This window comes from Ctenocephalides felis, unplaced genomic scaffold, assembly GCF_003426905.1.
Source record: "Ctenocephalides felis isolate EL2017-DRISC unplaced genomic scaffold, ASM342690v1 CF-g0.4_SCAFFOLD_01886, whole genome shotgun sequence".
In the NCBI taxonomy this organism is placed as follows: Eukaryota; Metazoa; Arthropoda; class Insecta; order Siphonaptera; family Pulicidae; genus Ctenocephalides; species Ctenocephalides felis.
This window is the reverse complement of record NW_020538040.1, coordinates 8,140,505-8,162,411: the sequence shown is the minus strand read 5'-3', so window position 1 is coordinate 8,162,411 and position 21,907 is coordinate 8,140,505. Positions and strand designations below refer to the sequence as shown.

At 32.0% G+C, this 21,907-nt stretch overlaps 2 protein-coding genes across 8 annotated transcripts in view; one reads left to right on the top strand and one right to left on the bottom strand.

Annotated features, from left to right (window-relative positions):
• LOC113377181 (transmembrane emp24 domain-containing protein 2-like) lies at positions 1-1,652 on the top strand. Its single transcript, XM_026617404.1, has 4 exons — positions 1-171; positions 692-873; positions 1,283-1,435; positions 1,503-1,652. Exons 1-4 carry the CDS (start codon positions 45-47, stop codon positions 1,650-1,652), a joined length of 612 nt encoding a protein of 203 aa, XP_026473189.1. The 5' UTR covers positions 1-44.
• Positions 1,653-2,999: 1,347 nt separating this feature from the next.
• Positions 3,000-21,907, bottom strand: part of LOC113378531 (max-binding protein MNT-like) — a 136,819-nt gene continuing 117,911 nt past the window's right edge. For 5 of the 7 annotated variants that reach the window (XM_026619074.1, XM_026619072.1, XM_026619075.1 and 2 more), the window contains 7 exons: positions 9,168-9,468; positions 7,122-7,608; positions 6,591-7,010; positions 6,243-6,348; positions 5,422-5,712; positions 4,424-4,575; positions 3,000-3,158 (listed from right to left, as the gene is read on the bottom strand). In XM_026619074.1, the coding sequence (XP_026474859.1) occupies positions 3,075-3,158; positions 4,424-4,575; positions 5,422-5,712; positions 6,243-6,348; positions 6,591-7,010; positions 7,122-7,608; positions 9,168-9,468 (1,841 nt within the window). In that variant the 3' untranslated portion in view covers positions 3,000-3,074. The remainder of the gene's footprint in view (positions 3,159-4,423; positions 4,576-5,421; positions 5,713-6,242; positions 6,349-6,590; positions 7,011-7,121; positions 7,609-9,167; positions 9,469-21,907) is intronic. The other 2 variants (XM_026619073.1, XM_026619077.1) reach the window with 2 other exon arrangements.

Sequence of the window (21,907 nt, the reverse complement as noted above, 5' to 3'; positions counted from 1 at the left end):
TGGCCGTAGTTTTTAAGTATAAAATATCTCAAAATAGTGTTAATATGAATTATTTATATTTATTTATCGTACTTTTCGCTTGTTTTCAATACAACGAATGCTATTTCATAACTGTAGATGCACACGCTGAAGAATGTTTTTTCGACAAAGTAGAAGCTGGCACAATGATGGGTTAGGATTAGAAAATTATGGATATTTATAGAAAGATGATAATAAAAGGGGATATTTTGTGTTCATATATAGTGAATCGGTATATATTAATGATAATATGTACTATATAACTATATATGCGTGTGAAATTCAGTATCAGGAAATAAGACTACTTTAGTTAGTTTTTAGTGTTCTTACCAGAATTTGAAAAATTTTAATCCCACACACCTGTTGATCTGCAACTATATCTTCAAATTATTTATTGCTCCATGAGACACTATTGATTTTAAGTTATATTTCACTACTTTAGACAAATCATCACTTCACTTCACATTTGACGTATCTGCTAGATACCGCCCTCTCACAAACACAAAAACTTTATACCACAAACTTTTTGTATTCATATAAAATATCGGACACTTCTGGATATATATATATATATATATATATATATATATATATATATTATATTTATATATATTTATATATATAATATCGGACACTTCTGGATCATTAATAATGTATATAAACTCCATTATAGGTTTAATGTTTGAAATCGCTGAAGGAGGCTTTTTAGACATCGATGTCCATATAACAGATCCTGAAGGTGCTGTGATTTATCAAGGTGAAAGGGAAACTTCGGGAAAATACACATTTTCAGCACAGAAAACTGGAGTTTATACATACTGTTTTGGTAACAAAATGTCCACAATGACTCCAAAGGTAAATTTAACATTATTAATGCACAAAAGAAGTACTGTATGCTTATTTTCCTCTTTAGATCAAGTGCTCAAGTTCAAAAGTGCCTCTTTAAAATGTTTAGTGTACATTTATGCAATATCTGCAGATAAATGTAATAAATTAGTTGATCTCACCTTCCAACACAAAAATTAGCACTTTTATTTTAAAACAAACTGCACTTTCATCAACTGTCTTGAACAGTTCATAAAAAACTTTTTTAGCACAATATTATTTTTATTCAGAAACTGAGTTTTATAGTTCTCATGAGTTTATTTAAAATGTTGCAGTAATTATCCGACATCCAAAATTATCATCTAATCATGGAGTCAAACAACATCTGCGTCTTGCATTTACAAAATAGTTTTTAAAATTGTTCATAATTGCATTCCAGGTAGTTATGTTTAATATGGAGATTGGAGAACCTCCTAAAGGTACATCAGGTGCTGTAAACGAAGGAGAAGCAGGGCATTCTAAATTAGAATCAATGATCAAAGAGTTATCGAGCACATTATCAGGTGTGAAACATGAACAGGAATATATGCAGGTAAATAAATAACCATACATGATATATAATTTCTTTTGCATATAATTTATTACATAATTTTTTTAAGGTGAGAGATAGAATCCATCGTGCTATAAACGAAAGCACGAATTCGAGGGTAGTTATGTGGTCAACGTTTGAAGCTTGTGTTTTAGTTGTTATGACGATAGGACAAGTTTATTATTTGAAAAGATTCTTTGAAGTGCGTAGAGTAGTATAGATGTATTTGTTTTTGTATTCTAATAAATAAAATTAAAATTTATCCATATTGAATTTTTCTTCAAACAATATTTTAAATGTACTACTGTTTAGCACATTTTTTATTTTATAATAATTTTATATTTGAAATTTTGAAAGATTTTTCTTCAAACAATAATTTTTTGCAACATTGTGGCTACAAAATTAGCATCTAGATTTCTTTCATAAAAACTTCTTTGGGAAGTTAATAATAAATATATTATTATTAAGCTATAAATTAGAAACCAACCTTTTTCATTTCACTTATTTATTTGGAAAATGACATACGCTCATAAATTGTCAAATTTGCTCATAGCCGTAATACACACTAACCCAACATATCGTCAGCACAAATACAAGGTTAGCTACAGCTATCACACACTGTAATTGTTTGAGATCTAAGTTATTTGTAAATTAAATAATTAATGTATATACAATTAAAATGGAATTAAATTATAAATATTTATATATAAATCAAAACACAAATTATTTAAATATATAAATACGTACATGCTCTTAGGAGGATGGTGAACCATTTCAGTGATCAAACATTCTTACTTAAGGCTCAGTAATTAGAATAATTTATTATTCTATGTTCACCAACCAAAACAATTTGTTTTGTTATTTTACAGGGGAATAAAACATTCTTCTCTTTAGACATAATTATAAAACTTATTATATTCTAAAAGTTATAATAAAATTGCACTGCACTGCAGCTAAAAGTGAGACAAAATTCTTTTCAAAAAAAAAAAATTATGAGTACTAATTTTAGCAAGATAGTGGGGCTATTTGAAATTGCTTTGGATATAAGTTACTTTAATCCTAGCTTAATATATGTTTAAATACTACAGTACTTTAGAAATTGTGATTCTTATGCATCAGTATAAATTGCATAGTTTTACAACAGTTAAAATGTGCTTACAGCACATTCGACATTGACTTCTTTAAAATTTGTACCGGAACTAATCTAGATAAAAAAAATCTGGTAATTTAAAAATAAACATCTAATGAGCCCCGCGGCTCATAATCGAATCTTATAAAACACCAGAATACAATTACCAGCTTATGTACACACAAGCGCATTTTTATATATATATATATATATATATATATATATATATATATATATATATATGTATATGTATATATATATCAACTAATTTTATATACAATTTTATTATTTACAATTTTGCAAAATCTCCTTCTGCGGGGTGATTGTAACCATAGCATCTGCTCAATATGGCAGATATAAAGCTTGTGATGCCCAGGTATATATATTTTAAAATGCTAAAATCTCACTTTCGTGCCATCCCTCTCCATATTTGCAGGCTTTTGTTATTGTGATCTGCATATGGGGGCGGCAGAAGTTTGTCCTCGTGAATCAATAATCAGTCCTGTTCCTGAATTAATTTGATGATGTTGAAGTTGACTGGACATTTCCGCTTGTACTGACGACGACCATTGGTTTAACCAGAGCGGCACTGAGATACTGTGAAAAAAAAATTATTTAAATTTCGTATAATAGGATACTAAAATCTCATTTAAAATATAACAAGAGGAATAAAATTACATTCTTATGCAAATGAAGATCATAAACGGTTTCCGCGGTTTAGACAATACTACTTTTTAACCAGTTAACTGTGGCGCTCTTATTGTTGTTTTAAAATAAAATGCCACTTACAACTACTTATTTTGTAATGACATAGCAGCCCCAATTTTTGCTTTTTTCTTTTCAAAAAAGTGCAATTTATGATATTTAAAGATTGATGTATATGACAAGTATATTCATCAATACACAAAATTTTGCAAAAACTCTCTTATGCATACAAACTAGTCGTAAGTGGAATTTTGCCTTAAGGCAAAGTTTCATGAACTTCCCGACATGTAGTAAATAATTGACTTAGTCAATAATAAATTAACATATTAATTTATGAGAGATTTATAAGTATTCATTGATGAGTTGATTTATTATACATTATTGAAAATCGAACACGTGTCTAATATCGCGACCAAATAATCCAGGTTTTAATACATTTTTATAATTGAAACTGAGCCTGCCTTCACCAAAAACTAATCAGCACGTCTCGCCGTCAACACAAATCAAATATCTTTTTAATCATTCAAATCGGATGTTCTGTTCTCTCAAAAACTGAATTCCCATTTTCTGCACTTTTTGCTCCGTATCTCCAAAATGGCTAGACCTGCCTTTGCAAAAAATCAATCAACAAGGAATTTTGGACTAAATACCACTTAAACTGATAACTGCTTGGACTACTTTTATTTATGTGGGCGCACTTATTGCATTCGCGAATAAAAAAACTTGGTCACAAATATAATAGCTGCAGTGAATAGTAAATGAAAGGGGCTAGCAGGAAGGTGGAATAAGGACATATGTAAGATTCTTATAAGGTTTTTTTTTGCTAAAAATATAAACAGAAGCAAATTTAAACATTACAGAATTCCAAGTGATTTGAGCGGCGGTAGCAATCTGAAATCCACAAGCGTGCCTTCAGCTCTGTGACACCCATGTGGAATCTATATGGATTTGAGATTGCTACCGCCTCTCAGTGCATAGAAATTCCTTTACCTCAAGCCCACCCACCATTTTAAAAAATCGAACGACGTACCGTAAAAACTACTACCAAATAAGCAACAACGCAATTTCGAAAAAAACGCAAAATGATACGACGCAAGACAAGGCACGGGTACAATAGCTTTTTTCCATTTTTTTAAATTTGTATATTCACAACGTACCTTTCCTCCCAACTGCGAGGGCGAAGCAACGATATGTGTCACTTGTCCCCCTTGACTCTGGGACACGACAAGGGGCGTCAGCCCCGAAAGAGATGTCGCGCAACTTCCTATTGGAGTCATCACGTGGACAGGCCGAGAACTCGCATTTTCACCTAAGGACACATAAGGAAACGAAGTTAGGTAAAATGCAATGATTTTTAACTTCCCGAAGGAGAAATCTTATCGCGAAAAAGTGCAATTTGCAAATTTTATGTTTTCTTTACGTTTCAAGTCATTAAATTAAATGAGGATTTAAATCGCCATTCGATGTAACGCGATAAGAACTTATGAGTTTTGTGCAACGATCGGCCAAGCTGCTTCTTTGCAATTAGCAGAGAAGTGTAAATTTTTTCGTCCGAATTTGAATCGATTTTAAAATCATTTAGAAATCGTACTAGTTAGTTCTTGACGAAAATCGGCCAGTCCGTTTCTTCGTAATTAAATGTTGGAAAAATTGTTTAAAACAATTCCAATAAAACTTAGTATAACAATAGCTGTCCAAGTCATAAATAACACACTAAAATATTATAGGCCTACGATAAGCGGTTGAATTATAATAATTCATCATAGTTTAAAATTTAGCCGTGCGCTTAGACGATTCTCCGTGTTTCGTTGGTAGGTAGCTACTGATTACCGTTGGACGTCCACACTTAAATAACATACATTTTTAGAACCCAAAATTGATGAAATTAAATATGTTGAACAAGATAATTTAATTCATGCAATTACAGATATCATAAAATATGTTTAAAAGACATCAATTAGAAATCGCATTGATTAATTTTTAGTGAAATCATACATTTTATTTGCGAAATAAACAGTTGACTAATTTTACCTACATAGTTGAATCTCTCTTCTTATTGATTAAGTTGATTATCCAGACATATCAGAAAGTTCATGCAACTTGCCTTAAGATAAAATACTACTTACAACTAGTTCTTTATTTCTATTACCATTACCTGATTTCAAAGCAATCCCATTGTTGACAATCAAGGCTCCGCCCGTCTTGTTTGTCCGATAAAGAATGTTGGGCTGATGGTTCGAATTGTTCTTCACCACCTGCGGCCCTCCGTTAGTGGGCAGCAGATTAAGTTCTGCACCGCCTGGTAATCGACCGCCCAACGGACCATTGGCGCCATTCTCTTGAGGAACCGCCACCACTGGACTTCCGGCGGAAGATTGAGGCACAAGAATTTTTCTCACGTGAGTTGTTGATGTTACCGATGTATCTCTTAGACGTTGGGAAGAAGCTGGGGGAAAATGACATTAAAAACTATTATTAATTTTGCCTTGAAAAAATGAATAATTTTATAATAGTAATAAAAATAATTTTGAACTTTTTAACACGACTTCGGCCTTAACTCTTTCGCTACGGCGGTGTTTTTTGCAGGGGTGATACTGCTGTATAAGCCAGCAAGACGCCTAAGTATGATTTACACAATATATTTTAATATTTTCCAATTTTACAAAAGTGTTTTTCTCGTAACAAAAATCATTGTTTACAGAAAATAAAAATTATCTAAATGGATTCGTCATATCTGCCAACAGTACTTCTCTAGTTGTATAAAAAATGTCATTAATCTAAAGATTAATTAAATATAATTTAGATTCAATTGAAAACAAAAACTTCATTTTCGAAATAAAGATTTAAAAATTAGCTAAATCTCACTTTCGAATTGATCAAGTCAATCATTATATACATAGAAAAATTCAAGAAACTTCTCCGAGGGAAAATGCCACTTACACTTAGTTAATTATAATTATATATCAATTTACTTACAGCTTGTTGCAAGTTCAATCGTGGCTGCACTGCCCAAAACTCTAATGTTTTGTGGTGCAAGAGACAATTGAATTGGACTGACCACTAAGCTACCTCCTGGGATGACCTGTAATTTCATAATATTTATAAACAATGACAATGTTTTATTAACCCTTTCCACTCGCTAATTCCGAGATTTATATGAATTTTGCCGCCGGCGGCATCTGAATGAAAAGGGTTAAAATTACCTAATGAAATAAAAGAATGCATCCATCATTTGCAAACTATATGATAAACAAAGAGTTTGTAACTTTACCAATAGTTTAAAATTGGTCAGTTACATCCAGATTTTTAAAATACCTTTCTTACCTGCGACAGCGTGATTTGTGTCGGCTGAACCTTAACATCCTTATCATGATTGTCTGTTTGTGTGACCAGAGCCAGAGACGGAGTCCCATTCACCAGTTTGACCTGGGGCTGGCCCTCCAATCTCGCAATTTTTCCATTCGAAATCAGAGCGTTCTGGCTTATCAGATGTCCAGAGGCGTACGTGTTATTTATTTTACTATTCACTGGCACTTGTTTGGTGTACATGTTCAGCTCCCTCTTGGCTCCAAGTTGGTTGTTTGTCGTCTTGACGATGGTGGGACCGTTTGATGTTCCGTTTGTCGTGATATGTTGATTTGTTTGGTTTATTTGGATCACCTGTTGCCCGTTGGATTTTTGAATCGTCGCCGCCGTCGGCGAGATCAGTTGAGTTATTGGAGAGGCGCGGGTTATTGCCATCTGCTGGAAAAGGATACATAACATCAGATTAAGAATTATATGTATGACATTGTAGCATTTCTGAATTGGATATCCGAAGTTGCAGTTGTTATTTGTGTCTACTATTCCACTTACATTATTTGTTGTGACCGCACTGGGGCTCGGAGCAGTCGCAGCGCTCGACAGGGAGCTGCTCGAACTGTATCTATGCTCCGCCCTCAGCCCCAGGCTCTGCGGCGCTGGTGTGCTGCTCTGGTTGTGCTCCCTGTCCGGTGTCTTGGCAGCAACTTCGTCCGGCAGCAGCTTGCTAAAGTCTATGTGCTCCCATGTCGAAGACAGCTCCCTCTTCAGTGTTGTGATCCTTTGCTGGGAGGCGATCTTCTCTCGGGCCAATCTCTCCATTTCATTCTCATAATCTCGTTCTTTACGTCTTAGGAGTTGGATGTAGCGGATTGCAGATCCAAGAATACTTAAGTTAGATGCTTTCTTCTCGTCGGGGCTCGGAGGTAGTTGGTCTTTGAGTAATTCGAAACATTCTTTCAGGTGAGCCCTTCGATTCTTCTCCAATTTGTTGTGGACTTCTCGAGTACCGGGGACTTTACTCGACCTCATCGACAGGGGCCTGAAATAAATGACAAAAAAATTATATTATTAAGTAGTTTTAAATGAACTACGTAGTTAATATTGCTGACATGTCATTAACTTATATCTTCTCATATTGTATTCTAATTTTTAGACATTAAAATAAAATTAAGTACGGAATTATTTTCAAAATTACAAACACTGGCACTCTTCCAATAACAACTTTAGTGATAGATTGTATATTTTTGTAGTTTCAATAAAATATTTGCAACTAGTTGTGAATGGCATCATGCCTTAAGACAAATTGCTGGAACTTCCCGTACCGCAATTATATATTCGAAGGAAATTAAACGTTTTCAAATAGATTATTTTTTCAAATACTGTAACTTATATATGTTTACAGAAAATTAAATAAACAAAACTTAATCAAACCAATTTAAAATGAAAGATATTGTCTAATATTTATAAGAATTATATAAACTGAATTGCAAAGTTAAAATTAATTATTTTGAGTATCATAGATTGTTGAGTATATTAGTGAGCTTAAAACAATTAAAATTTGATTTATTTTCGATATTAAAAAAAATGTTTTTTTAAAATTGAAAAAAATGTTTTTTTGAAATTGAAAAAAATGTTTTTTTGAAATTAAAAAAAAAATCCAAAAGCAATCGCACGTTTAGCTCGGTATCTCCGAAATGGCTGAACCTGCCTTTGTTAAAAACTAATCACTACTTCTCCCCGTCATTGCGAATTGAATGTTTTTTGGATCATTTTCATCATTTGATCATTTTGGATCAAATCGGAAGAGCCGTTCTCTCGAAAACTCGATTTCTATATTCTGCACTCTTTGAACAGTATCTCCGAAATGGCTGGACCAGCCTTTGCCAAAAACTAATCAGCACATCTCCCTATCAATAGGAATCTTTGGTGCGCCCAAAAACGTGGACAAATATTGTATCCATACATACATACACACACATACATATCCATATTTTTCTGAAGTATGCCAAAATGTTCAGAAACCTTCAAAACGTGAAGATATGCAAAAAATTTCATTTTCAATTCTCGGCCTATTACTATAACTACCATACGGAAAGTTAATAACTAATTTCCTTTTTTTTCAAATTGTAGTATTTCTACTATGACTATTAAGCACTAACTAACATATATAAATACAGTATTAAAAAATATAGGATAAGGATATAATAATATAAAAAAATAGATAATAAAAATACTTTTATCATAAATCACACTACAATGCAGTTGAAAATGTAATATAATTCTGAGCTCAATGTGCAGTTATCTTTTTATCGTTCGGAGATCTTGAATAATTTGATTAATATAAATGATGTATAACACAAACTTTTTTAAAGTTTTAAGATAAATGAACCTAAGGCAACTCTATAATAAAATTTAATCCTGAGCACATGACTTCTATGCATATTATGCATACTATGCATAATTTCCATAGAAATGATTAATTAAAATGTACATTTTGGATAAATTGATACAAAAAAATTCTAGACAACTTATAAATTGCAATTAAAAATGCGTTCGACAAATTTTAGAAGAAAACCTAATATTTTTATTTTTCCTTACCCCATACTGCTGCTGTTTGTCCTCCGCCTGCTCCCATGGTCGGACGACACTCCGCCGTTCTCGCCGTCGGTCTGGTTATGGGCGATTGTCCTGTTGACACCATCGTCCAGGATGGTCGAATGGTTCGTGGCGATCGAGGTGCTCGACCTGTGCGACCTGTCAGAGCCGACGGAGGTGTGGCGTTCGCGTTCGACGGGAACACCAGACGAGTAGGCTAAGGAGGTTCCGCCGCCACTCGCTGCAGACGCCTGCTGCTGCTGCTGCTGATGGTGACCGTTGCTGGCGCGGTAGGGCTCCTCATCTGGGTAAAGGATAGATTTAGAAATTAATTTATGTAATAATAAATTATTTAGATTAGTGGCTAATCTGGTCTATCAAATTAATTGTTAGGATTGCAAATTAATTTACATTGGAGAAACTAACTAAAATTCAAAAAATCCCAAAAAATTTAAAACTATGCTAACAGAACACATTAACTAGTAAAACTTTTCAAAGAATTAGCTTTTTATGACATTACTGAATTTTCTCAATTTGATTTCAATAACTATTTTCTTGCATAATCCTTATCCTTTATCTATGTAGTTTGACTATTTATTTGATCGCCTGTACAACCATGTTTTTTTTATTGCTATTTTATTAATTTAAATTTTTAAGGTTTTAAATGAGTATAACCTGCAACCTTGTGCAAGAATTTTGAGCTTGACTGATGGTCAAATAGACTTTAATATGATGAAGTTGATGATGAACATTGTATTTAATGTTCGAATGCTTTTTTTCAGCTCTTTTTTTCAGAAGCCAAATTCGTGCAGCTACTATGATTATTATAAAATTACTATCCTTTCAATATTAACTATGAATAAGCTTGACAAGAGCCTGAAATAATATCTATTATTATTGATTACGGCTTGCTTATGAATAAATAAAAATAAAAAAATAAATAAAATAAATAACGTATTGAACGTAATTAAATTATGCTAACAGAACACAATTAATATATGTGTTGTAAAATGTAATAATAAATGATTTAATTAGTGGCAAACTTTGACTATCAAATTGATTGTTAAGGTTTCAAATCAATTTACGTTGGGGAAGCTAGCTAAAATTTAAAAATACAAACAAATTTAAAACTATGCTAACAGAACACATCAACGTATTAAACGTAATTAAACTATGCTAACAGAACACAATTAATATATGTATTGTAAAATGTAATAATAAATTTAAATTAGTGGCAAACGTGGTCTATCAAATTAATTGTTAAGATTGCAAATCAATTTACGTTGGGAAAACTAGCTAAAATTTAAAAATCCCCAAAAAATTTAAAACTATGCTAACAGAACACATTAACGTATTAAGCGTAATTAAATTATGCTAACAGAACACAATTAATTTATGTGTTGTAAAATGTAATAATAAATGATTTAAATTAGTGGCAAACCTGGTCTATCAAATTAATTGTTAAGATTGCAAATCAATTTACGTTGGGAAAACTAGCTAAAATTTAGAAATCCCCAAAAATTTAAAACTATGCTATCAGAACACATTAATGTAACAGATTATTTTTTTACCCCAACCATACTACATTTTGAAAAAAATTACACAAAAGACGTGTTGAAGAATCTTTTATGACCATTTATAGCAATAGAATAATAAACAAACACGATGATTCTCAGTTTGCTGTGCGATCCAAACATGGTTCATGTAAATAGTATTTCCAAATTTCTTAGAAAGCAATAATAATGTGCAAATAATTCACTATTAGTCACACATGTTAAAATCTTCGTAAAAATGTTTTTTTTAAGATCTTCTCTCTATTACTTATCCAGATAGTTCACAGATAACACATATATTACACGGTTACTCCTCCTTTGGGAATATTGTCATGTTAGTAAAGTTGTGAAACATTGTAACAAATACAACAAGTTTAGTGCATTACCATAAACTCAGATAATGGATTAGTGTGTTTACTGTTTTTAACAGTAGGACAAGCAAATTGTAAGTACTCTTTACTTTTTGTAATTGGTATACAATTTTATTTTAAAATTTTATTTTTAGTTTCCACGAGACAATAGCCGAAGTGTATGGATTTTATAATAAAATTTTAAAGAAATTCATTTCATATTTTTTTACCATGTGTGTCATCATTTAGCACTGTAATAAATTTTGAGAAGTATTTTACAAGTTTATAAGTTTTTATTAGAATTCTGTAATTGCCCCTGGATCAACATATGTGAACCCCCTTTGTTTCTATAAAACATAACTTTTGTTTTCCATTAACAAATTGGTAATTATGTGACTAACTACATAATTTAATTTATTAACTTCTAGTTTATTATTTTATTTTATTCACAGTTTTGAATTTTCACTTGGAAACATTGCTAATTGTTTTTCCAAGTGAAAACCGATGCCACTACTACTTGACATCAGGCTGCCCAAATGGATATCAAACCTGGGAACTCTGGTTTAAGTCGTATAGCTCAAACCACTAATCCACGGAGAAAGCTGTGGATTAGTGGTTTAGAATAGATAAAATTCTTAAGTCGCCAAGGCAATAAAAATTCAGCCAATTTGATCGAAAGTATGAAAAGTATCAGAAATAAAAACTAATAAGATTTAAAAAAAAATACATATTAATAGATATAAAACTTGTACCCCGACCAATCATTAGATTGCGATTCGATTTACATATTTTTAGGTACTACAAAAAAAATTTGCTAATATTCCACATGGAATAAGTGCATGTGATAAATAAAAAAACAGATATAAAACTCATTATCATCATGTTCGTTGTGCAACGTTGCAGACATAAAGGTGCATATAACTTGAACCTATATTCCACAAAAAAAAAGTTTACGACTACGTTGAATTACGTGAGAAGACTAGTGTACAGTCAATAATAATACTAATGATTTTATTAATTGAGATTTCATCAATCGAACAACGGCGTGTCCCCTTTGAGCGCTCTCGTAACAACAATGAGTTGCCAATTGAGTTCTTGAGCAAGACGTCGTCGTATGAACACTCACGTAACTAAAGTAATAACATAATGGAACAATATCTTTTTAGCATATATTTTCTTTTCTATTCTATTCTAATCCATTCTATTCGGTTACATCTATCTATAATACGACTGACTGGTTGACTTGGCTAGTTGGCTGGTTGGCTAGATGGTTGGCCGGTTCCTGGTTGGTCTTTGTCTATTATTGCTTCTGTGCTGTGTGACAACAACCGTTACACAACAACGTGTTCCGCAAAAATATATTATATGCACTCAACTTTACTACGAGAGAATAATAACACCGGAGTGTGCCGAATAGAGTAAAGCACACGCGGAGGTATTGAAAACCTTCGGGTAATTGAAATATCGAAATGGAAAAAATGATAAAAACAAATAGAGAGAACTATAACTTGTGTTCAGGAAATTCCTTACTGTAAACTTTTTATAAGGCATCTATAGTATTCGTGTAAAAAAATTTATGTATATTCGTATAAAGTTGGGGAAAAAGAAATACATTATTTTTTCGGTATATGAACTGATTCAGGCTTGTTGGACATTTTGCAGTAAAAAAATTCTTTTGCTGGCTTTTGTTTAGATCATTCACAAATGCGTCTTTTGTTAAAAATTTTCTTCAAAATGTAGTATAGTCAAAAAAGTGTTTGTGTTTTAAAGTGTTGATGTGTTCTGTAAGCATAGTTTTAAATTGTCTGAGATTTTTTTAAATTGCTTATACGTTATTTAATGAAATGACTCTCGTACTTAGCAAAATAATGAAGAACGAATCCGCAGAATATTTTATGTATAATATAATGACAAAATTAAAATAAAAATTGATTGTATATTTTTTATAGAAATAAATATTTCTAAACCACATACAAAAATACAAAAGCTTTAAAATGAATATCACATATACTTATAAGAAAAATTATAATGATTTAAAAATTCTCGTTTTAAAAACTATCAATATTCCTAATATGTTTACTTTTATATTTGACAGATAGTGAAATTGAAGCAGATTATTTCGTACAAGCAGTAACAGATTATAGAAGAATATTTTGTGTTATTATTAATATATAACTGCATATATTGAAAACAAAATAATAAACATATTCAGTAAACTAGTAGTGAGTGAAAGTCATATTATTAAATTTAAGAGGAGGCGTCAACTGTAATCAGTAGCTAACACAGTACGTATGCTCGGCGTAGATTCCGATTAGAATCGTTTAGCGCGCTGCAATATTTCGTGTTTGATGAATTTTTATAATTCAACCGCTTATCGTAGAGCTACAATATTTTAGTATGCTATTTTAGAGTAGAAAATCTATCGTTTCTTGAAAATCGTTAAAGAAAATGAACTACGAAGAAACTACACGGCTGATATTTAGCAAAAAAACTAATCAGCACGATTAATCTCTCAACCAATATCTTTGGAACAGTTTTTGAATTTCTAAAATTGATTCAAGATTGTAGGACCAAAATTTTCACACTGTTTTGTTCATTATAAAGAAACGGCTTGATCGATAATCGCGCGTTAAACGGACCAACGCTAGTTCTTATCGCATTACATCGGGTGACTTAAATTTTTGAAATAGACCCAGCCGTTTTTGAGAAAACATCGACGAAAGGTCAAATATGGGCTTACATACACACACGCATGCATACTTTTTTCAAATTTGATCTCATTCGATTCAGAATGACTTGAAATGTCGAGAAGACAAAATTAGCAAAACAGATTTTTTGACGAAAACCAATATACCATTAAGCAGGTTAATATGAGAATATGCTTATCCAATACTAAAGTTAATTCTTCAAATGAGAATTCTTTAAAATCTAAAAACACATTACTACTACCATTAATCACAACCACTTAATATCCGCAAATATTCCTTATAAACAGCATACACTATTTGTCTTTGCAGGCAAGAAGTAATTATGATAATTGCCCTCATCGTCGGTTCGCCTGCAACCAGTTGTTCACCCCTGTCGGTCGTTCGTCGTTACTGTTATAATAGGCGCGCATTCGGCTTCGTGACCGATGGATGACTCTTTCTCTATTACGCTAAATCATTTATTCATTTATATTATATATTCACACACGTTTTAAAATCAGATTGTAGATCGCTGACGATACCCACAAGAGATTAAAATGGAAAGATCGATGTTAAAATTAACATTAACGCATACTAATTACTATACATCTTTGTAGTAATGGTTATGTGGTCACATTGTTTGAAATCACCTACCATAAATCATTGTATGTACATAGGTTTTTTCTATGCATACGTGATTTTTTAATCTTTTTATTTGTACATTCTCAAATAAGTTAAAATGACTTTTAGTCATTTTATTTGATATTAATTCATAATTGATATAATTAACTTCTCGTAGGGTAGGTTATAGTAATCGCAAAAAAATCGAAAATGATAGTTTTTATATATATTTACGTTTCAAAGGTTTCTTTCAATGTGTGTGTTTGTGTATGTATGTATGTGTGCGGATACAAATTTTCGTCGACTATTTCGGGAACACCGATCAACCGATTTGAATAATTCAAAAAACATTCGATACGTATTGAAAAAAATGTCATTTGGCGGCCAAAAATGTTTATTGGACATATTTACATCAAATTATCAGATACTTTATAGAGATTTTAATAATGTGCACACATTTTGTGTCAATTTTTTTTGGTTCCGTACCAAGATTTTTAATTACGGTACGGGAAGTTCCAGCAACTTATCTTAAGGCACAATGCCATGCAAACCACTAGTTGATCTTACAATGAGATAGAAAATAATGAAAGAGATTTCCCATTGCCATGTCACATCGCAGTGCCCAAAATGCAATCGCTATTTTTAATTAGAGACATATTTTTCATCTGAAAATGAACATCGCTACTGCACGATGTCTTCGTTTCTATTTACAATTGAGTAGACATGCAACTAGCTACATAATTTTATTATTTAACAATAAATCTAGTTTATTATATAAATTCGTTCAAAGTTTTGGTTTTTCACGTGGAAACATATTGCTAATGATATTTCCAAGTAGAAACCGATGTCACTACTGCTTGACATCAGGCTGTCCAGGGGGGAATTTCAAACCCAACTGTAATTTAAGTCGCATAGCTGAAACCACTAATCCAAGCAAGAGGCCGCAATTTAGGATATGCATATATAATTGTGGATTAGGATAGATAAAATAATTACTTCGACAGAAGACAAAATAAAATCATTAATTATAAGAAAGTATCTACCATTCATTTCCCATTGCTATTCCACACCGCAGTGCCCGACATGGGCTATTTTAAACTGGAAACATATTTCAGAACTGTATTAAGTAAAAGTTGATATCACTACTGCATGATATCAATCCAGATCGGGGGTTCAAACTAACTTAAGCCTAATGTGTAAGCCTAATCATGGAGCACGTAGATAAAATATATGTATATAACAAACAATGTATTCAATAATAAATGTATTCAATTTAAAAAAAAATGCACCTCCTGTCTTCGATTCGAAATAACAAGCTGTAGGATGTACTACAACAAAAATTACTTACAGCTGCAATGTCATCGTTAATATAAAAAAATGTACAGCCCATCGAGCACACATCTATTATACAACGTGATACAAAATACTAAACGAACATTTGCATCTTCCTATTTCATTCACCTGTCTACCTAAGACAATGTTCCGAACCTATTCCAGGGGTTGAAAAATACTCTATTAGGCATTGTATTTTGGATTTATAAAAATGTATATGACACCTAAGTAAATGTATGCTAAATTCTAAGCTTAAAAAATAGTTTAGTTTCGTTAAGAAATAGAAACTAGCTGGTTTGGTATTTAGCCTTGAGGCAAGTTACATGAACTTCCCGATATATGTAAATAATCGACTTAATCAATAAAATATAAATTAATTTATGGGTGATTAAAAGTATTCCGAGTGGATTTATTACACATAATTTGAAAACGAACAAACACGTTAATCGGAGTATTTTCTAAGAGCAAATTTTCAAAAATAAATATTTTTTTAATTGAACCAGTTTCCGTAGGACTTTAATGATTTATTACGTTTATTAAGACCAAGTACTCTATCGTTATACCAACTAAATCGTCTAATTTTAATTTTAACAAACGTCAAAAAAAAACTACTCATTTTCTCAAACTTTGATGAATTTTTAAAATTAAACTACTTGTCGTAAAGCCGTAATAATTCAGTGAGTTCTATAAGACCATGGTATATATCGCCAAAAAAAGTTCCATAAACATCGTCTTATTTTTTTTTTCAACAGTTAATTACAAGAAAACGGCTCGGTAGATTTTCACCTAAAACTAATCAGTATCATTCCCAACTAATATCTTTCGAACAGTTTTTGATTTTTTAAAATCGATTCGGTAGAATGAGCTTAAATGTGGACGAAAAGTTTATCACTTTTTTCCAAATATTAAAGAAACGGCTCGGTCGATCGTCGCACAAAAGTGACAAGCGATAGTCCTCATTAAGACACATCAAATGGTTTTTAAATTTCTGAAATCGGTTCAGGCGTTTTTGAGCAATTGTTGATGAAAGGTCTAATTTTGACAAATGCCAAAAAAACGATACTAATTTTTGCAAACTTTAACGAATTTTTAAAGCTAAACGAGTTATCGTAGGGCCATAATATTTTAGTATGATCTAGAAGACTATGGTATCTACCGTAAAAAAAATAATAATAAAAATCGTCGAAAAAAAAAATGTTTAACACTTTATTACAAGAAAACGGCCCGGCCGATCTCTACCAACAACTCATCAGCACGATTCCCAATCAATATCTTTCGAACGGTTTTTGAATTTTCAAGATCGATTAAACGTGCTAAAACGTGGACGAAAAAATTTTCACTCTTCTGCTATTTACAAAGAAACGGCTTGGCTTATCGTCGCGCAAAATTGATAAACGCTAGTCCTCATCGAGATACAGAATGGCTTTTAAATTTTCAAAATCGGTTCAGCCATTTTTGAGAAAACGTCGATTTAAGCCAAAAAATCTGTTCACACACACATACACACACACACACACACTTTTTCCAAATTTGGTCTCATTCGATTCAGAATGGCTTGAAACGTCGAGAAAACATAAAATTAGCGAATCGAATTTTTTGATGAAAACATAAACTTCTCCTTCGGGAAGTTAATAAAATTAAAAAAAAAAAATTGAACTGAAAAAACAATCTTATAATAATAAGTAGATGTATTCTTTTCACTAATGAAAAGAAAGTTAACTGGCAAACATCGCAAAAAAAATTTAAATATTCTAATTTCTAATGAAGCGTTAATTTTATCATGGTGTGCTGGTCTAGTGTGCTGGTCTAGTGTGCTGGTGCTGGTGCTGGTGCCGGTGGTGGCAACTGCACATTTACTTTGTAATTTACAATCGTGCCGTATAGTTCGTTCGTAGAGGGAGAGGATGAACTGACTAGTGACTAGTGACTATATGTCGGTTAACAGCGCGCGATATGTCAACGACCTATTACAACCGAACGACCGAACGACCGAATGAACACAACAAGGCACGCAGAACGACCCGCGGTCGACGGTCGACGGTCGACGGTGAGTCAACCTCACCGAAACAACGCGGTTGAGACTGGGTCGACGGAGACGACACTGACGACCGCCCTGGTACGGAACCAGGCGGTAAAACTTAATTATTGTTATTATCACTTTTTACTTCTCGAACTTCCGCGCCTCCGTCACGTTTCCTGTGCTTCGACTTTCAATTTCCTGGATTTTCTGATCTCGCCCAACAAGTCATCCAACGACTGCATTCCTCTACAACGCACAAAGTCCTCTTAGTTGTTCTACTCTCTCATATAACGATTAATTAGTCATTAATGACTTGTATAAGTATATTTGCTATCTATAATTTTCATCCCAAAATAATTTTGTAACGTAATTTTGTAAAGATCACTAGTGGCGCATGGCCTTGTTCAATGCCAAATTACTGGATCTTTCCATAACAAATTTTGTTTTTTTTTAATTTTATTCAGAATTTTAAAATTTTTTGAATATTTTGTATTTTAACTTTTATTAAAAGTTTTAAAAATTTTCAAATAATTTGAACAAAATAGTTTTGCAATTTTTTTTTTTTTTTTTGAAAATTGTTGATTTCTGTTCTTGAAAATTTTGAAAGCCATTCAAATCGGTTGTTCTACACTGTGGTAAATATCATTTGTCAGAACATTTGTTCAACTGTTTAACTATATAAGTGAAGTTTAACACGTTAAGCCCCACGATAATATCAGAAACTAGTGGGGTGCATAGCATAGTACCAAGACAAAAAAGAACTTCCCGTACCGTAATTAAAAATCTTGGTACGAAACCCAAAAAAATTTACACAAAATGTGTACACATTAATAAAATCTCTATAAAATACCTGATAATTTGATGTACATATGTCCAATGAACATTTTTGACCGCCAAATGACATTTTTTTTAACTTATTTTTACTGAGAGTCCATAACCGCTGGACCTGCCTTCCCAAAAATTTAATCAGTTCTTTATCTTGTCAATACAAGTAAAATCTTTTTTGAATTATTAAAATCGCACGCTCCGTTCTCTTAAAAACTGAGTCACCATTTTTGGCACTTCTTGCCCCGTTTCTTCGGAATGGTTAGACCTGCCTTCGCCAAAAACTAATCAGCACGTCACCTTATCAACACAAATCGAATGTTTTTTGAATCATTCAAATCGGTTGATCAGTGTTCCCGAAATTGTCGAAGAAATTTTGTATCCGCACACACACACATACATCCATTTTTTCTAATGGTATGCCAAAATGTTCAGAAACCTTTGAAACGTAAAGATAAATAAAAATTTTCATTTTCGATTTTTTGCAATTACTATAATTTACCCTACAAAAAGTTAAAAAAATCGAATGGGCTTTGGGGACTTTAATTTAAAATGTATTAAGAAAAAAAAACTTTTTGCCAAAATTCCTGGAAAAACACTATATTTTGTGTCACAAATATATGACTGCCATAGCTCTATCATATTAAAACTTTTGCTCTATATGAAACCTTTTCTCGATATAAGCCTTTTATTAAATTGCGTATGTCAGACATATATGTCTGCCATGACAAAAAGCTATTCAGATATATACGATTGACTTGGCGGTTAACGTGTTAAACAATATAATATAAATCTTGGTACGGGTATAGGAATGGAAACAAAATTAGAACTTGTTTAAATCTCTATAAAACACCTTATCATTTGCTATGCATATATGTCTGACGATGACTTTTGAACGCCAATGGCAATTTTTTAAAACTTTTTTTATCTCCCGCTAGAACTGCCTTTCCAAAAAATTAGTCAATCTTTTATTCCGTCAATACAGGTACATAATACGTTTTTGAATCATTCACATTCGACGCTTAGTTCTCTCAAAAATTTAATTACCATTTTTGGCACTTTTTGCCCAGTATCTTGAAACTGGCTGGACCTGCCTTCACCAAAAACTAATCAACACACGTCTCAAAAGTTTCTGAACATTTTTTGGCAAATAAATGTCCAGTCGTTTCGGAGATACAGGGCAAAAAATACAAAAATAGCAATTCAGTTTCCGAGAAAACAGAGCTTCCGATTTGAATGATTCAAACAAAATTTTAATCGTATTGGCGGGATGAAAAATTATTCAATTTTTTGAAAGGTAGATCCAGCGGTTTTGTAGATCCAAAAATAAAATTATAGATTTAAGAGGTGATCGCGCTGCGTAAACTAATCAACACACGTCTCCCCATCAATAGGAATTTAATGTTTTTTGAATCATTCAAATCAGTTGATCCGTGCTCTCGAAATGATCGATCACACATATATCAATTACCTTTAAGTTATGCGAAAATGTTCTGAAAACGTAAAAAAGATATGCAAAATTTATCATTTTCGATTTGCTCACGAAAACATAAACTTCTCCTTCGAGAAGTATAAAACTCCCAAAACAAATGACTTCTTCCAATTTCGACTGAACCTATGAGAAGTTAACAAGGTAATGTGTTCTTGTTGGTGTTTTATCTAGTCTCGGAATTTTATCGTTCACCTATGATTATCGTCCAAGTAGAAGTACAATTCACGTTTCGCAAACACAGTTGTTTCCCTCCGTCGACGTTTGTAATATTGAATCATCCATCTGTCGGATTAAGTGAAGTTTGTATATGATAAGAAAAAATATCACAACAACACAACACAAATGTGTACTACTTGTATGGTTAAAAATATTTTTTATATGTAACACAATATAGGCATGTATAATAAAAAAAACTTGGCGTATATAAAACCAATTTTATATGGTTAAAAATACAACGAAACCCCCAACTAATGATCTAAGCCCTTTTTAAATATCATTATGTAAGTTTCCGTTGCTCTTTTGTTCGTTGGGAAAAAAAATCTTACGAGGTCTAGGTGTTAATTTCCTAATCCAAGGGTCCTTGGGTACAATAGCTACAGGTATTTAAAGTATTCAGGAAAGGTTTAGTATTAAAAAGTCAATTGGTCGGCTTAATTTTAACAATGGTTTCAGAAAGTGAACATTTCTCTCCTATGAAAAATTAAATTATGGTGTTTGTTTGACAAGCATTTCTTATCAACAATAATAACGATGATAAGCAATATTTTGAGACTGCAGTACAATAATATGATAAGAATATTTTGAACTGTATCTCAAAATAGATCGGCAAGGTAACAAATGCAGATATGTGTACTGCAAATATTGTGAGAGGAAAGAACTCTATTGGTCATGATTGTAAAAAGAGAAATGGATAAGCCCTATATATTGGAAAAATAGTCCACGGCACTATGCGATCGAAGGAAAATATAGGGATTTTTGTGAGAATAATAAATATGTACTAGTGATGTGCTAACACAAATCAAGTGATTTGAATAATTCGAATAAATCTGATTCGAATCAAATTTTATTTGATTCGAATCAACTCCTATCAAGTCGGAATTTTTCTTACTGTAATACAACTTGTATGAGCATAAATTTTAATAAATATAAAAAAATATTTTCAATAAATATAAATAAAAAGAAGTAAGTGTGAGCCCTCCGAATTCCAGGTTGATACGAATTGATTCCAATTATGATTGAAATCAGAGTTTTTCCTGATTCGAATGGTTCGAAATTTTCGAGTCGGTACAATACAATACTATATAAATTAAGAGAAATTCATGAAAATCGCAACATCATCATAAATCTGTCGTCGGAATACTAATAATGCTGTGATTTAACTGCCAGATAGAGTTAGTTATAGTAATCGAAAAAAATCGAAAATGAATTTTTTTTATATATCTTTACGTGTCAAGGGTTTTCTGACATTTTGGCATACCTTAGAAAAAATGAATGCATGTGTGTGTGCGTCGACAAATTTTCGTCGACGATTAACAAAGATTAACCAATTTAAATAATTTAAGAAAACATTCGATTTGTATTGATAAGAAGACGTGCTGATTAGTTTGTGGTCAAGGTAGGTCTAAACTAATTAGCACGTCTCCCATCAATAGGAAGCAAATGTTTTATGAATCATTCAAAATCGGTTGATCCATGCAAACAAAATCGTAGGAATCGTAGGAAAATTGTATCTGCACTAACAAAATCGTAGGAAAATTGTATCTGCACAAACACACACATCTTCTATATTTTTAAGGTATGCGAAATGTTCAGAAACGTTTTTAAACGCAAAGATAGGCAAAAAAATTCATTTTCGATTTTTTG